The sequence below is a fragment of the Dipodomys ordii genome, unplaced genomic scaffold (genome assembly GCF_000151885.1).
Source record: "Dipodomys ordii isolate 6190 unplaced genomic scaffold, Dord_2.0 Scaffold62, whole genome shotgun sequence".
Taxonomy (NCBI): domain Eukaryota; kingdom Metazoa; phylum Chordata; class Mammalia; order Rodentia; family Heteromyidae; genus Dipodomys; species Dipodomys ordii.
Window position 1 is genome coordinate 535618 of NW_012267278.1, and position 16616 is coordinate 552233.

At 38.4% G+C, this 16616-nt stretch overlaps 1 protein-coding gene across 1 annotated transcript in view; it reads left to right on the top strand.

Annotated features, from left to right (window-relative positions):
* The window catches only part of Cdk19 (cyclin-dependent kinase 19), a 116399-nt gene that overhangs the window by 49028 nt on the left and 50755 nt on the right, over positions 1 to 16616 (top strand). Inside the window, exons 3-4 of the mRNA XM_013022364.1 lie at positions 10384 to 10494; positions 14571 to 14711. Coding sequence (XP_012877818.1) covers positions 10384 to 10494; positions 14571 to 14711 — 252 coding nt within the window. The remainder of the gene's footprint in view (positions 1 to 10383; positions 10495 to 14570; positions 14712 to 16616) is intronic.

A 16616-nucleotide genomic window follows, 5' to 3' on the forward strand; every position in this document is an offset into this window, starting at 1 on the left:
TTGCCTTGCATGCATGAGGCCCTGGGTTCGATTCCTCAGCACCACATAAGCAAAAAAGAAAAAAGCCGGAAGTGGTGCTGTGGCTCAAGTGGTAGAGCTCTAGCCTTGAGCTGAAGAGCTGAGGGACAGCACCCAGTTCCTAAGTTCAGGCCCCATGACTGGACCCCTAAAAAAAAAATAACACAGAGTGCTAGAAATGTAGCTTAGTGGTAGAGTGCTTGCCTAGCATGCATGAAGCCCTAGGTTCAATTCCTCAGTACTATATAAACAGAAAAGGCCAGAAGTAGTGTTGTGGCTTACGTAGTAGAGTGTTAGCCTTGAGGAAAAGAAGCTCAGGGACAGTGCCCGGGCCCTGTTGCTAGGCAAACAACTCTACCACTTTTTCTTTTATTCTTTTCTTTTTGCCAGTGCTGGGGCTTGAACTCAGGGCCTGGACATATCTCTGAGCTTCTTTTGCTCAAGGCTAGCCTTGAGCCACAGTGCTGTTTCTGGCTTCTTCTGTTTATGTGGTACTGAGAAATAGAACCCAGAGCTTCATGCAAGCTAGGCAAGCACTTACCAGCCCTTGATTTCTTTATACTTAAGCACCTTTCAGTTTTAGAAGTGTGTTCCTGAACGTTAAATTTTGGTATTCTGTGTGTGTGTGTGTGTGTAATTACGTTATATCCTATATATTCATGTAATTAAAATAATAATGCAGGTTATGTCACTGGGCACTTGTGGCTCAAACCTGTAATTCTAGCTATCCAGGAAGTTGGGAACTGAGGATCACAGTTCGAGGCCAGCCAGGGCAGGAAAGTCTGGAGACTTATATCTAATAAACCACCAAAAGCCAGAAGTGAAGCTATGACTCAAGTGCTAGATTGCTAGTCTTGAGCAAAAAATCTCAGGGACAGTTCCAAGGCCCTGAGTTCAAGCCTCAAGGTGAACATACACACATAAAAAATGTTTAAGTATGTGAAATGATGTTATTTCATTTAAAAATTTTATTATTCTACAATGAATTCATAGTAAAACATCACGTTGTATCTAATAAACGCTTCCAGTTATTCTTTGTTAAGTAAAGTGAAAAAAGTGTTAGATGCAGAATAAGAAAATACCTCTTTAAATGAATTAACTTCTCCCCCATAATTTGTCTACCCCAGGCTCAGCAAAGGAATTAAAATTATGTAATTCATTTGATTGAGCCTCATGGATTGAACACATAATTAGTGTTGTTACATGTCCTTCTGTAGAGAAAATGCATGCTTTCTTAGTAAATGTAGAATTCCTTTGGCCACATACAAATGAACCTTCAAGGAAGGTGATGCTGTAGACATCAGGGGAGTGGATACTGTTCTCACACGTATTACTGTGTCACAGTCAGAAGGCTGTTGGCACTGTAAGTAACTTAAGGGCAAGATTCATGCCAAGAGAATTAATACTTGTCTTAAGCATATTAAGCACTTTTAAAAAGCTAAACACATGAAGGAAAATGACCAGAATAAGAAGAGATAGGTACCCGAGTTTAACTGAACCCAGCCTGATCTGCTAAAAGAAGCACATTTTATGAGAACCAGTCAAAGTGAGTTGGTGGAAACTGTACCCTATGAATTCATGGCATAATGAATATTTTAAAAAAAAGTTGTTTGGGGGCTGGGAAGGTGGCTCAGTGGTAGAGCGCTTGCCTTGCATGCTCAAGGCCCTGGGTTCGATTCCTCAGCACCACATAAGCAAAAAGAAAAAAGCCGGAAGTGGCGCGGTGGCTCAAGTGGTAGAGCGCTAGCCTTGAGCTGAAGAGCTGAGGGACAGCACCCAGGCCCAGAGATCAGGCTCCACAACCGGACCCAAAAAAAAAAAAAAGTTCTTTGGGCTTCAAAAAGCAAACAAAAAATCCCCACAAAATCCACAAATTACTGGATTGTTTTGAAGATGAAATAAAATAACTGTCTTGTGTTTTATATGGTACATATACTATCTGGTGATCATAGTGATTGTATATATGCATATGAAAAGCTATCAAATATTGACAAGTTGTCTTTGGTTAGATTACAGATAATTTTTATTTTCTTTGTGCTTTTCTATGTTTCTGATTCTGCTTTTTTATTTGAGTACATTGTTTTTATAATTTAAAATATTTAAGAATTTCTGCGTGCTTAAGTCATTAAACATAAGATATACCAAGTAAACAAAAAAAATGACTCAGGGCAAGCAGATGAGATTTATTACCTCTAATATAAATTTCATCACTGTTTAGAATTGCACTACCATTTTTGTGGCTGTATGAAGTCTGTAAAATTGAGGCCAATGGAGATATAGTAGTGTAATTGAAATACATTCCTACATGTAGAACTATATTTTAATCATATTTACATCCGAGAAGACAACATAGTTATGAGTTATGAGTTATGTTTTAACTTGCATTTTCATAATCTGGACAAAGACAGTGAATTTATTGTTATTTGGAAATGCTTTCTCTTTTATGGTTGCCTGTTTCTGTGACTCAAATTCAGTAGCTCTTTATAGTGAGTTCTAATAGTGATTTGAATTATTGGCAAAGCTGTAGACATCTAGTTAGAGTAATGCTTTGGTAGTTACAAGTTTTGTGTTTCTAAAATTCTTGGCAGCACTCTTTGGCATTTCACTTTGGTTTGAGTCCCTGTTGCTGTGTTAAGTTCCATTTCAGGCTCTGGAGAATAATAAGATGAATTGAACAAAGGCTTCCAGCTCTTATATTGTAGTCTAGTGGAGGAAACAACAAAACAACGAAAACTATGAAATGTTACAAATATGTGACAGCAGAAAGTGGAGGACAATGATGGTCAATTCATTATTGAGAAGAGGATATTTTGAGAGAGGGGAGGTAGTGGGCAGGAAGGGTGAATGGCTAGTAGAAAAAGCCTTCACAGAAGACTAGATGCTTGAGCAGACTTGAAGGCAGGTGCTTGCAGTTTGAGGTAAAAGCCTTTCTGGGAGGGAAGCAGTTGTGGTACTGTGAGAAAAAAAATGGTCTTTAAGTGGATTGCTGAAAAGTTCCTGTTTTGTCCTGGAGGCTTGGCTCTTGTTGACTAATCTGCTAGGACAATATCTACCAGTTCTGCTAGCAAAGAGGAACCGCTTTGGAATAAGGAAAGATTTTTTGAAATGTTAGGTTTTATCTTTTTTTTTTTTTGCCTAGCCTGGGCTTGAACTAGTGGCCTGGGCACTGTGGGTGAGCCTCTTTGTGCTCAAGTCTAGTGTGTTACTACCACTTGAGCCAGAGCTCTACTTCTTGATTTTTCTGAGTAGTTTGTTGGAGATAAGAGTTTCACAGACTTTCTTGCCCAGGCCGACTTTGAACCTGATCCTCAGATCTCAACCTCCTGAGTAGCTAGGATTATAGGTTTGAGCCACTGGATCCTGGCCTAGGTTTTATCTTAAACTGATTTTTCCAAGATGGAATTAAAACACATCTCAGAAGACATACCTCATATTGTTCTAGAAATAATAGAGGATATGGGTATGTTTTGAGATTACTAGTGTGCTGTTAATCTTGTTTCAAAGTCTTTTAATTGTTACCTTATGTAAACACATCTTACCCTATTCAAGCCAGCCAATCTCCAGCAGATTGTAAACCTGAGCTCAACCAATCTGAGCAGAAGAGTAGGGCCTCCTCACAATAACCTCAAAAAATATTTAGGAATTAACCTAACCAAAGATGTAAAAGAACTATTTAATGAAAACTATAAAAACTTAAAGAAAGAAATTATAGAGGACACCAGAAAATGGAAAGACTTTCCATGTTCTTGGATAGGCAGACAATATAGTGAAAATGGCCATACAGCCAGAATTGATATATAAATTCAATGCAATTCCTGTTAAAATCCCAATGATGCTCATTACTGAAATACAGAAAACAGTCCAAAAATGCATATGGAACAACAAAAGGCCTAGAATAGCCAAAACAATTCTAGGCAAAAAAGACAACACGGGAAGAATCTGGATGCCAGACTTCAAACTTTACTATAGAGCCATAATAACAAAGACAGTTTGGTACTGGCATAAAAACAAACCAGAAGACCAATGGAATAGATTAGAAAATCCAGAGATACAACTACATGCTTACAGTCAGCTGATATTTGATAAAAGAGCCAAAGACATACAGTGGAAGAAGCACAGCCTCTTCAACTATTGGTGCTGGGAAAACTGGGCGGCCACATGCAGAAAACTAAAAGTGGACCCTAGTATGTCTCCAGGCACTAACATCAACTCAAAATAGATTAAAGACCGTACCATCAAATCTGAAACTTTGAAACTACCTCAGGGCAGAGTAAAAGAGACACTTGAACTTACAGGCACAGGCAGGAACTTCCTGAACAGAGTTCCAGGGTCCAACAAATTGGAGAGAGACTGGACAGATGGTACTACCTTAAATAAAATGTTTCTGCACAACTAAAGACATAGCAACCAAACTAGAAAGACAGCCAACTAACTCGGAAAAATATTTACCAGCAATATATCAGACAAGGGGGTAATATGCAGTATATATAGGAAACTAATCCCTCCCAAATAATAACAAGCCAATTAGTAAATGGGCAATGGAACTAAAGAGACTTCTCAGAAGAAGAGATAAAAATGGCAAAGAAACACATAAGGAAATGTTCATCATCCCTGGTTGTAAAGGAAATGCAAATAAAAACAACCCTGTGATACCATCTTACCCCAGTCAGAATGGCCCACATCCTAAATTCAGCCAATGACAAATGCTGGAGGGGATGTGGAGAAAGAGGAACCCTACTACTGCATTGTTGGTGGGAATGTATACTAATACAACCACTTGAAAAGCAGTCTGGAAGGGCCGCAGTAAGCTAAATATAGACCTTCCGTATGACCAAGCCATACCACTCTTAGTCATCTATCCTTAACAACAGGAACCAGTATACAAGGACACATGTAACTCCATGTTCATTGCAGCACTGTTTACAATAGCCAGGATGTGGAAACAACCCAGATGTCCCACTACTGATGAATGGATCCAAAAATAGTGGTACCTATATACAATGGAATATTATGCAATGGAATATTATGCAACCATTAGAAAGGACAAAACAATGGCATTCACAGGAAAATGTATGGAACTAGAAAAAAACCTTGTTGAGTGAGGTAAGCCAAGAGCAAAGAGACAAACGGCACATGGTCTCCCTAATAAGTGGGTGTAAGTACTAACCGTAAGGAGATACAACAAAGTAAACAAGACTCGAGAAACAAAGGACCTTTACTCATCTGGTTGAATCATTACTAAATGACCCCATGCTGCTGAACACATATATGGTATATATGTACACATTGGAGGGAAACTAGGAGGAGGACACAGAAACAGGGAAACAGGAAAACATACAACAGCGGGACCCATTCATTAACTGTGCTGGTCATTGATTAAAATGAACTAAGCAACTCAATGGCAGTGATGGGAGGGAGGGAATGAACGGGAAAGACGAACAGCTGACACCCTAAGCAAAAGGAAGACATGTATATATCACCCAATGTGGAAGAAATAACTATTGTTAAAGCTCATAGAACTCATAAACTTTATAGACCATGATAAAGGCAATTTGCCCCATGGAGGGGGGGAAGTCAAGTCTGAGCTCTTCATAAAAGGATATACTCTAAAATACATTTTTCAGAATTCATGGTTATAAATGCTAATTGATTTGATACTTCCTTTGTCACTTAATAAAATGCATGCAAACAAACAAAAAAAAGAGTAGGGCCTCCTGTGTTAGGTATAAAGATGAGAGCAGCCTACCTGCTCTGTGTGCTTGCTTGCTTGTCAGATTTATAGCTGACGTTGCACCTTACTGCAGAAGTAAGAAGTGCAGTGTTTATTGTTGTGACTCCAGTGGTTCTTGGAGAGCATATTTATAACAGTATGAGGACAATGGGCAGCAAACATGAGGCCAGCCAGTAAGAATGTGGAAGAATTAGGTCAAAGAGTTTCAATGTCCATACTTTTGTGCACAGATGCGCTGGTCCTGGGGTTGAACTCTGGGCCTGGGCACTGTCCCTGAGTTTTATTACCCAAGGCTAGCACTCTACCATTTGAACCACAACTCCATTTCTATGCTTTTGGAGGTTAATTGGAGATAAGAGTTCAGGCTTCAAAGCTTAGTCCTCAGATCTTAGATCCTCTTGAGTAGGATTACAAGGGTAAGGGTACCTTGCCCAGTGTCCTTTCTTCATAGAGCTTCTTTTGTTTCTATGTTTCAGAAGTGTTGACTATTGTCACAACAGAGCGAAATAATATAAAACCACTTCCCAGACCCCTTCTTTGATCTGCTTTCAGTTTAGCTAAAAAACATATTTAAGACTAAACAAGATAGAGATGATACTTATAGTGGCAATAACTCTTCTTTTTAAGTTTCCTAGAATATCTCCAATAGAATTTGACAAATTTAATAGGCATTTCTCTTAACACTTAAAATCATCTATTCTTGGGCTGGAAATGTGGCTTAGTGGTGAAGTGCTTGCCTACACGCGTGAAGTCCTTGGTTCAATTCCTCAGTACCACATAAACAGAAAAAGTCACAAGTGGCACTGTGGCTTAAATGGTAGAGTGCTAGCTTTGAGCAAATGAAGCTCAGGGACAATGCCTAGGCCCTGAGTTCAAGCCCCATTACTGACCAAAAAAGGAAAAAAAAATCTGTTCTGGCTGGTTTGCATAACAATATCTTCTCCTGGAAAATATACATTATATTTCTCTGAGCAGACATTCTGTGTGTTTTTTCAATGCTGGTCCTGGAACTTGAACTTAGAGCCTGAGCTCTATCCCTGAGCTTTTTTGCTCAAGGAGAGCACTAGGATTATGAGGGTGAGCCTCCACTGCCCAACCTGAACAATTTTTGACTTCTGAGTTGTATCAAGACTTAAAAAGACTTAAAAAGATAACTGAAAACAAAAAACAAAACAAAAGATAACTGAAAGAATTTGTTATTGAAATAGTCAATATGAGTATATATTATCTTCCTACCTATCTATGCATAATATAAGAGATTATTTATTATATTCCAAATGACTGATACAGATAATCCACACTGGGATTTGGAAGAGTAAGGATCTTTATGAATGTAGGGCTTAATGAATGGAAAGGAACAAAGGAAGCAAAGTTAAAAAGAGACAAGCCTCTTATGGATGATTTAACTGTGTAATACGCATGATTTGGTTGCCATGTTATTAGAAACAAAAGCTTTTTTTTTTTTTTTTGGTCATGGGTCTTGAACTCTGGGCTTGGACACTGTCCTTGCGCTCTTCAGCGCAAGGCCAGTGCTCTGCCACTTGAGCTACAGTGCCACTTCCATTTTTTTTGGTGGTTTATTGGAGATAAGAGTCTCACTGAGTTTCCTGCCCGGCTGGCTTTGAACCATGATCCTCAGTTCTCAGCCTCCTGAGTAGCTAGGCGCCTGGCTAACAAAAGCTTTTTTAAACAGTTTTTTTTTTTATTATTAGAAAGATGATGTAAAGAGGGGTTACAGTTACATAAGTCAGGTTATGAGTATATTTCTTTTTGGACAATGTCACCACTTCCCTTGCTCTCTCCAAGTCTTCCCTACAGTTCCACCCACAAGTTGTATAGTTGTATATTTGTATATTTATACTATATTTTCAACATAGTATCTAGTGAGTACCACTGCTACATTTGACAAGTCTTTTGATTTCATTTCCCTGTAGTCTTTAATTTTGTTCATTTTATTTATTGATTGAACTATTTTTCTAATCCTGATTCATCACTTAGTAATTTGCCTTGATCAAAGAGATTATTGGACAATAGGTAAGAAAACACATCAAGAAAACACATCCTTGATACAATATATTCCTGGGTTGGGAAAGTGGCTTAGTGGTAGAGTGCTTGCTTAGCGTGCATGAGGCCCTGGGTTTGATTCCTTAGTACCACATAAACAACAACAACAAAAAAACTTAAATATATATATTCCTATCAGGTATGGTGGGGCATACTTGTTTCCCAGCTATTCTGGTTCAAAGCCATCCTGAGCAGGATAGTTGGTGAGACTCTTACCTCCAATTAACCACCAGAAAACTTGAAGTGGTGCTGTGGCTCAAGTAGTGAGCACTATCCTTAAGCTTAAGAGCTCAGGGACAGTGCCCAGGCCCAGAGTTCAAGCCCCATGACCGACCAAACAACAACAACAACAACAACAAAAAACAACCAACAATTTGGCTGATACCTGCTTTAATTTGTCAGGTATGTTCTTTATTCTCTGTCCCTATGTGTTATTTTATTTAGTATTTTACAGCATTTTATTCACAACCCTTTTAGGACCCATAGCACTGCTTTGCTTTTCTGATTATGTGCCTGGTTAAATATTTCATCCTAAGATATTCAGAGCTATATTTCTGCCTATTATATTAACCCAGCACTCTTATTTAGTAGAGTACGTGTTAATTAAAATAACAAAATCATTCATAGCACCTTTGGAAAAAGGATCATTTGTGAAAGAGTGGTAAATTTTTACAATGTTACAGTCCATCTTTGGTATATTTTGTGAGTTAAGAGCCAGTAATCAGTAGAATTAATTCGTTTGACAAGTAATTATTGAGTGCTTATAATTTTTTATTTTATGTTTTGGAGACTTGAACTCAAGACCTGGGCGCTGTTCCTGAGCTTCTTTTGCTCGAGGGACACTTGAGCACTCTACCACTTGAGCCAGTGCACCACTTCCAGTTTTTTGTTTATGTGGTACTGAGGAATCGAACCCAGGGCTTCATGAATGCTAGGCAAGCACTCTACCACTAAGCCACATTCTCAGCCCTGTACTACATACCATTTTAAACACTGGTGACATAAAAGCAACAAAAAGCTTTGTCTCTATTGAGTTTATACATTAATATATAGAAAAAAAGCCATTAAATAACAAAGAAACATCATCATGTCTGTCCAAGTGAGATATTTCTGTACAGTGACTGTTAAAGTATAAGTTTTGAGAAAGGTTAAAAAAAATGAACCGACCTGATATTAGAACCTTTGAATTCAAAGGTGAATCCTTAGACAAAACGTACGGACAAAACTTATGTGTATTCAAATGCCTATGAAAATTGAGGGAAAATTAGCTTCCTCCATGGTGGGAGAAAGGAAGTTAATGAAACTCTATTGTACAGCCCAGAATTCATATGCCTATAGATAAGTGTTATTCTGCATCATCACATCACTGTGATGTAGCTTTAGAAACTAGCTTCTGTAGAATTAGAATTAGGTGACCAAAAGATCTTTTCTTAACAATGTGTTTTATTCTATTGAGGTAGAATTCTTTCTCCTGTATGAGTTGCTAGAAAGCTTTTGTTTTCCAAGCACCTTAGACTTGTAGATAGAAGATACAAAACTGGATTTGATAGTGGTAGTACTTGGTATAAAGTAATCATGCTGGGTGCCAGTGGCTCATGCCTGTAATCCTAGCTACTCAGGAGGCTGAGATCTGACATCTGCCAGCCTGGGTAGGAGAGTCTGTGAGAGACTCTTATCTCCAGTTAGCCACTAGAAAACCAGAAATGGTCCTGTGGTTCAAATAGTAGAGTGCTCACCTTGAGCTGAAGAGCTGAGGGACAGTGTCCAGGCCCAGAATTCAAGTCCCATGACCAACAAAATAAATAAATAAAGAAACAAACATGTAAATAATCACGAAGAACTTATAGCTGGTAGGTCATTTTCAGGCAAAGTTGCTGGGAGCATAGATGAACAGAAAAAGCTAACGTGCAAAATAAAACCAAAGTGAGAGTTGAGAACTGGGAAAAATCTGTCATTGGAAATAGTTAGGTTTCTTGGGGGGCATCTAGGATGTAGTTGAAAATTTCAGAGATGGCATTCAGATAATTAAAAAACAAAAAACAAAACAGCATTTTCCTCATATTACCAAGGCTTGTTTTGAACTCTTGGGCTTAAGTGGTCTTCCCACCTCAGTCTCTCCAATGACTTGGATGATAGACATGGCTCACCACATACAACTCAAGTTCACATGAGTTTTATATCACAGTATAGACACTCAAAGTATGCTTCACTTATTTAAGACTGTTAGGATGAGTAAGCAATTAATTTCTCTATGACTCATTGATTTCCTTAATATATCTGCCTTTTCTGATGAATTGTGGGAATTGAAGACAAGTATTTTAGATGTAGTGGGAAAAATCAGATTTGGTATAGCCAAGAAGATCTATTTAAATCTGAACCCCTTCTTTTTCTAGCTGTTTATCTCTCAGTTAAGTTATTTTTATCATTTAGAACTGAGTACTGGTATTTTTTCTACTTCCTTGTGTTTTCTGAATTTTCAAAAATTTTATTTTGAAGTTTAAAAAAGACAATTTCTCCCACCCCACTTCTCACTAACAGAATGGTGATTCATCTGTTTCTCTTACATTCAGCTTTTGAGAGAATTGAAGCACCCTAATGTGATCGCATTGCAGAAGGTGTTCCTTTCTCACAGTGACAGGAAGGTGTGGCTGCTGTTTGATTATGCAGAACATGACTTGTGGGTAAGTCTAAAATCACTCACTAAGGATTATTTTATGTAAATGAGAAGCAAATACTTAAGTGATACATACTGCTAATATTCAGAAAGCAAGCGTGCTGTTAATCATAATTCAAAATAAGCATGATAGATGGAAATGTTTATTTTAAATAAAGTTAAAGAATAATCGGAAATGTATTGAGAAGGGAGTACTTGTAATGTTCAGAAGCTTCACTTCAGAAAATTTTAATGAATGAGAAATTATATTTTATGCAAGTAATGATAGTTTACTATTATGTGTAGTGAAAAATAGTTTCTTTTGTGATTTTTTTGTCATATATGTACTTCAGTGTACAATGTGTAAAAATTCAACAGTGTAACTTCAGAGTAGGAATTGGAGGGAGGAATGTGGGAGATACAATCCAAAAGGGTGACTGATCAAGATGCATTGTACACCTAACCTGATTGATGGAATTATAATTGCTTTGAACAACTGCTTAATAATAAAATTTAAAAAGACAAACTTCTGCATTATTTTGCCATGTAAAACTGTGTCCACTGATTAGATTTTGTAGATTTTTAGGATGTTGTGTGAATATATGACCATAAGAAGAAAGAAAATCTAATTCCTAACTTTTAAAATGAGGATTTAGGCTGGGTGCTGGTGGCTCATACCTTAATCCTAGCTACTCAGGGGGCTGAGATCTGAGTATCACAGTTCAAAGCCAGCCAAGTCAGGAAAGTCCATGAGACTCTTATCTCCAATTAACTACCAGAAAACCGGAAGTGGCACCATGGCTCAAATAGTAGAATACTTGTAGCTCAGGGACAGTACCTAGGCCCAGAGGTTAAGCCCCACAACCAACCCCCTTTCCCCTCAAAAATTAGGATTCAGGCATAGGAAACCATTTTGAGTGTTAAAAGTTAAAAAAAAGCCCACAAATTTGGTAGTAAATTCAAATTATGGATAATTAATTTAGATTTAATGTGGTATGAGTTTATATAAATTATAAATTTGTTTAGGAATAACTTTAACAGACTTAATAAAACCTGAAGAAACTTTCAGTTCAGACAAATGTTTGAACAGGGTTTTTAATGACCCTCAGTGTCCATATTGGCATTTTTTGGACCATGGGTGGAGTGGTTGGGGAGGAAGGTAGAGAAGATAGAGGTTGAGTGACAAGTAGTATTTCTTCCCTTTTATTACAGTGTTTCTTTTCTTTTCTTTCTTTTTTTTTTTTTTTTGTCAGTCGTGGAGCTTGAACTCTGGGCCTGGGCACTGTCCTTGAGTTCTTGAGCTCAAGGCAAGTGCTCTACCACTTGAACTACAGCACCACTTCTGGTTTTCTTGAGGTTTATTGGAGATAAGAGTCTCATGGACTTTCCTGCCTGGAGTAGCTAGGATTACAGGTGTGAGCCACTGGCGCCTGGCTTATTGCAGTGTTTCTTTTCTTTCTTTTTTCTTCTTTTGGTGGTTGTGAGGCTTGAACTCAGTGCTTAGGCACTGTCCCTGAGCTTTTTTGCTCAAGGCTGGCTCTCTACTACTTTGAGCCATATCTCCACTTCCGGTTTTTGAGTAGTTAATTGGAGATAAGAGTTTTGGGGACTTTTCTGCCTGGGCTGGCTTTGAACTATGATCCTCAGATCTCAGCCTCCTGAGTAACTAGAATCACAACCCTGAGCCACAGGTATCCAGCTTGTGTTTTGTTTTCAATTAGCGTAGATTAGTTATACAAGGAAGGGTTTCATTGTGACATTTTTCATGCATGTATACAATGTGTCTTGCCAACTTCATTATTGCAATGTTTTAGTAAGCCACAAGAGAAAGTGGGTATAAAAATTTGAATGTGGTCTTTTAAAACATTTATTTCAGGGCTGGGAAGATGGCTCAAGGTAGAGTGCATGGCTTGTATGCATGAGGCCCTGGGTTCAATTCCTCAGCATCATATAAGCAGAAAAAACCAGAAGTGGCACCTTGGCTCAAGTGGTAGAGCACTAGCCTTGAGTTGAAGAGCTGAGGAACAGTGCCCAGGCCCAGAGTTCAGGCCCCACGACCAACAAAAAGAAAAAAAAATCGTTTTTTTTTTTCCATTTTTAAAAAATTTTTATTTTTTTATTGTGAAAATACTGTACAGAGGGGTTACAATTACATGGGCAAGATAATGAGTACATTTCTTATCAAGCATTGTAGCCTCTTCCTTTGTTTCCCCTTCCCATCCGTTCCCATCCCCCCACCCCAATTCTCCCTGCCCCCCCCCCCAAAGTTGTAAAGTTCGTTTTCAACATAACTTGTACTTCTCATTGTTGCAACGGGTCCACCTGTATCCTTATTTATTTAAACGACTTGTTTTTCCCCTTCCCCTCCACAAATTATACTGACATAAAATACAGTGAAAGCGGGGGTTATACTGTGGGGGAGGGAAAAAATATTTCAGTGGGATTAAATTCTCTATTTTCTTCCTTCTTCCTTTTTCTCTGTTTTTTTTTTTTTTGTGGGGGGGGTGTGGTCCTGGGGCCTGAACTCTGGGCCTGGGTGCTGTCCCTCAGCACTTCAGCTCAAGGCTAGCGCTCTACCACTTGAGCCACAGCACCACTTCTGGCTTTTTTCTTTTTGCTTATGTGGTGCATGCAAGGCAAACACTCTACCACTGAGCCACCTTCCCAGCCCCTTTTTCTCTGTTTTGATTTCTTGATTTTTCTGTTTTGATTTACTGATTCCTAGAAATAAACCTTAACTCATTTTGTTTCAAAGAAACATGGAACTTAATAATTTTAATGTCCAAATAGTGATGTTATCCAAATGCACTAAATACTATTTATAGAAAACACAGTTAAACAAAATTCTGACGATAAAAATTCTGCCAGTAGCAGAAATGACTTTTATATATATCTATATATGTTAAAAAATCTATAACCTATAACCTATATATATCTATATAGGTTAAAAAAAATCTATATTTTTCAGTTGTGGGGCTTGAACTCTGTCTCTCAGCTCAAGGCTAATACTCTACCACTTGAGCCACAGTGCCACTTCTGGTTTTCTGAGTGGTTTATTGGAGATAAGAGTCTCACAGACTTGGGCTGGGAAGGTGGCTCAGTGGTAGAGTGCTTGCCTTGCATGCCTGAGGCCCTGGGTTCGATTCCTCAGTACCGCATAAGCAAAAAAGAAAAAAAACTGGAAGTGGTGCTGTGGCTTAAGTGGTAGAGCGCTACCCTTGAGCTGAAGAGCTGAGGGACAGCGCCCAGGCCCAGAGTTAAGGCCCCACGACCAGACCAAAAAAAAAAAAGTCTCACAGACTTTCCTCCTTGGGCTGGCTTTGAACTGAGATTCTCAGATCTCAGCCTCCTAGTAGCTAGGATTATAGGTATGAGCCACCACCAGCATGACTAATGTATTCCTTTTTTTTTGTTGATTGTGGGGCCTGAACTCTGGGCCTGGGCTCTGTCCTTCAGCTCTTCAGTGCTCTACCACTTGAGCCACAGAGCCACTTCCAGCTTTTTCTGCTTATGAGGTGCTGAGGAATCAAACCCAGGGCCTCATGGGTGTGAGGCAAGCAACCTACCACTGAGCCACCTTCCCAGCCCATGACTAATATATTCTTAGGCAGGCATTTAAACCTGGACTCATTTTGTGTTTTGCTTCTATTTAATAACAATATTGTTTTAATAAATCTGGCTATTATAACCCTATATTAATATTGGTCACATTCACCTCCAAAATAGATAATTTTGGTTGACCTTATTCAAGCTATTTTCTTTGTGTCATTATTGGTCTTTAAAAATAGTTTTTTTTTAAATTTGTTTTTTGTCCATCATGGGGCTTGATATTCTGGGCTTGGGCACTGTCCGTGAACTTTTGTGCTCAAGGCTAGTGCTGTATCACTTTGAGCCACAGCTACATATCTGGTTTTCTGGTAGTTAAAGTCCAAGAGTCTCTTGGACTTTCCTGCCTGGGCTGGCTTTGAACTATGATTCTCAGATCTTGACATTCTAAGTAGCTTAAAAATAGTTTTAAAATAGACCACTTACAGATTAGATTTTGTTCTATTGGCATTTTACAGAGATTATATTATTATAGTTTGCTTTATTTTTAATTTTTAGCATATTATTAAATTTCATCGTGCATCAAAAGCAAATAAAAAGCCCATGCAGTTGCCGAGATCTATGGTTAAATCCTTACTTTACCAGATTCTTGATGGTATCCATTACCTACATGCAAATTGGGTGCTTCACAGAGACCTGGTAAGTGTGTTTCTTTATAATTCATCAGTGTTATTTGTTCTATTAAGAAAGTCTTTTCTTGGTACATTTGTTTAAGAAAAAAATAGAAAACTTGAAAATACACACAAGATGGACTGGGAAGGTGGCTCAGTGGTAGAGTGCTTGCCTTGCATGCCTGAGGCCCTGGGTTCGATTCCTCAGTACCATATAAACAAAGAGAAAAAAGCCGGAAGTGGCGCTGTGGCTCAAGTGGTAGACCGCTAGCCTTGAGCTGAAGAACTGAGGGACAGCGCCCAGGCCAGGCCCATAGTTCAGGCACCACGACCAGACCCCCCCCCCAAAAAAAAAAAGAAAATACACATAAGCAAGAAGAAGGGGTAAACATTCCCTTTAGACATACAATCAACATTTGCCAGTTAACATTTGGTCTGTAATTACTCGATTATATTTATGCGTAGCTGTAATATGTCCATATTTTTGTGTGTGTGTTTTTTTTTTCTGCTCTTGAGGCTTGAACTCTGGGCCTGGGCACTATCCCTGAGCTTCTTTGACTCAAGGCTAGCCACTTCTGTTTTTTTATGTGGAGATAAGAGTCTCATGGACTTTCTTGCCTGGACTGGCTTTATACCTTAGTCCTCAGATCTCAGCTCCTGAGTAGCTAGGATTACAAGAGTGAACCAACAGCACCTGGCCAGTATGATTTTTAATAAATGATTAATGTATAATTTTAGTGGAGTAGTTGCTATGTAAAGCAAGTCCATATAATTTTCGTTCTTTTTATTCTTTCTCATCTTCAGTAAAAATATTAACAATTTAAAACTTAATATCTGGGTACTGGTAGCTCATGCTTGTAATCCTAGCTTCTAAGGAGGCTGAGATCCGATGATAGTGCTTCAAAAACCTTCCCAGATAGGAAAGTCTGTGAAGCTCTTACCTACAATTAACAAGCAAGAAGCCAGAAGTGGAGGTATGAGTCAAGTGGTAGAGCTCTAGCCTTTAATGAAAAAACTAAGGTTCAATGCTCAGGCTCTGAGTTTAAGCCCCAGTACTGGCACAAAAAGGGAAAAAAAATAAAAGTAAAACCTGAGTATTTGTGTTTTTCTTGTTAAGAGTTAGGCTGAAAGAATGCCATTATACCTGGTGGAAAAAATGTTGTCACCAGTGTTTCTTCTTTCTCCCTTTCCTTTCCTTTGGCTTAACGTCAGGGCCTGGCTGTTTCTAGGGAGCTATAGCTTCACTTTCATCTTTTTAGTGCTTCATTAGAGATAGAAGTCACAATCATTCCTGCCTGGCTGGCTTTGGACTGCAATCCTCAGATCTTAGCCTCCTGAGTAGTTAGGATTATAGAAGTGAGTCACTGGTATGGTGTTCTGCTTGATTTTACTTCTTATTTATTAAACCTATAATAAATTTGTTAATATCAAATTTTATGTGTGGTGTTCATCTTTACATTGTTGTCATTTTAGTTGATATTGATGAGAGCTTTTTGAGGAGACAAGACTATTCTTGTGAGTTGGATATTTTATCCTGCTACCGCACAAGTGATTTCATGATCATGTATTGTTTAGGTTTTTGAGAAATTTTGGGATATGGTAGTATAAGTCTAGGTAGATTCTAGTCTTTCAAGAGAATTATTTATTACAGATAAGCTAAATACATAAAGATATCTGGTTAGTTGTGGCATTACATTGAGGGCAAATGATAGGGGCCACAAATAGTACAATTTTCATTTTAACTGAAACAATTTACTGTATCATTTTTAACTTTAAGGTTTTTAAGACTTTTATCTAACCACCTTTCTTTCTTTCTTTCTTTTTTTTTTTTTTTGTCGATCATGGGGCCTGAACTCTGGGCCTGGACGCTGTCCCTCAGCTCTTCAGCTCAAGGCTAGCACTCTACCACTTGAGCCACAGTGCCACTTCTGGC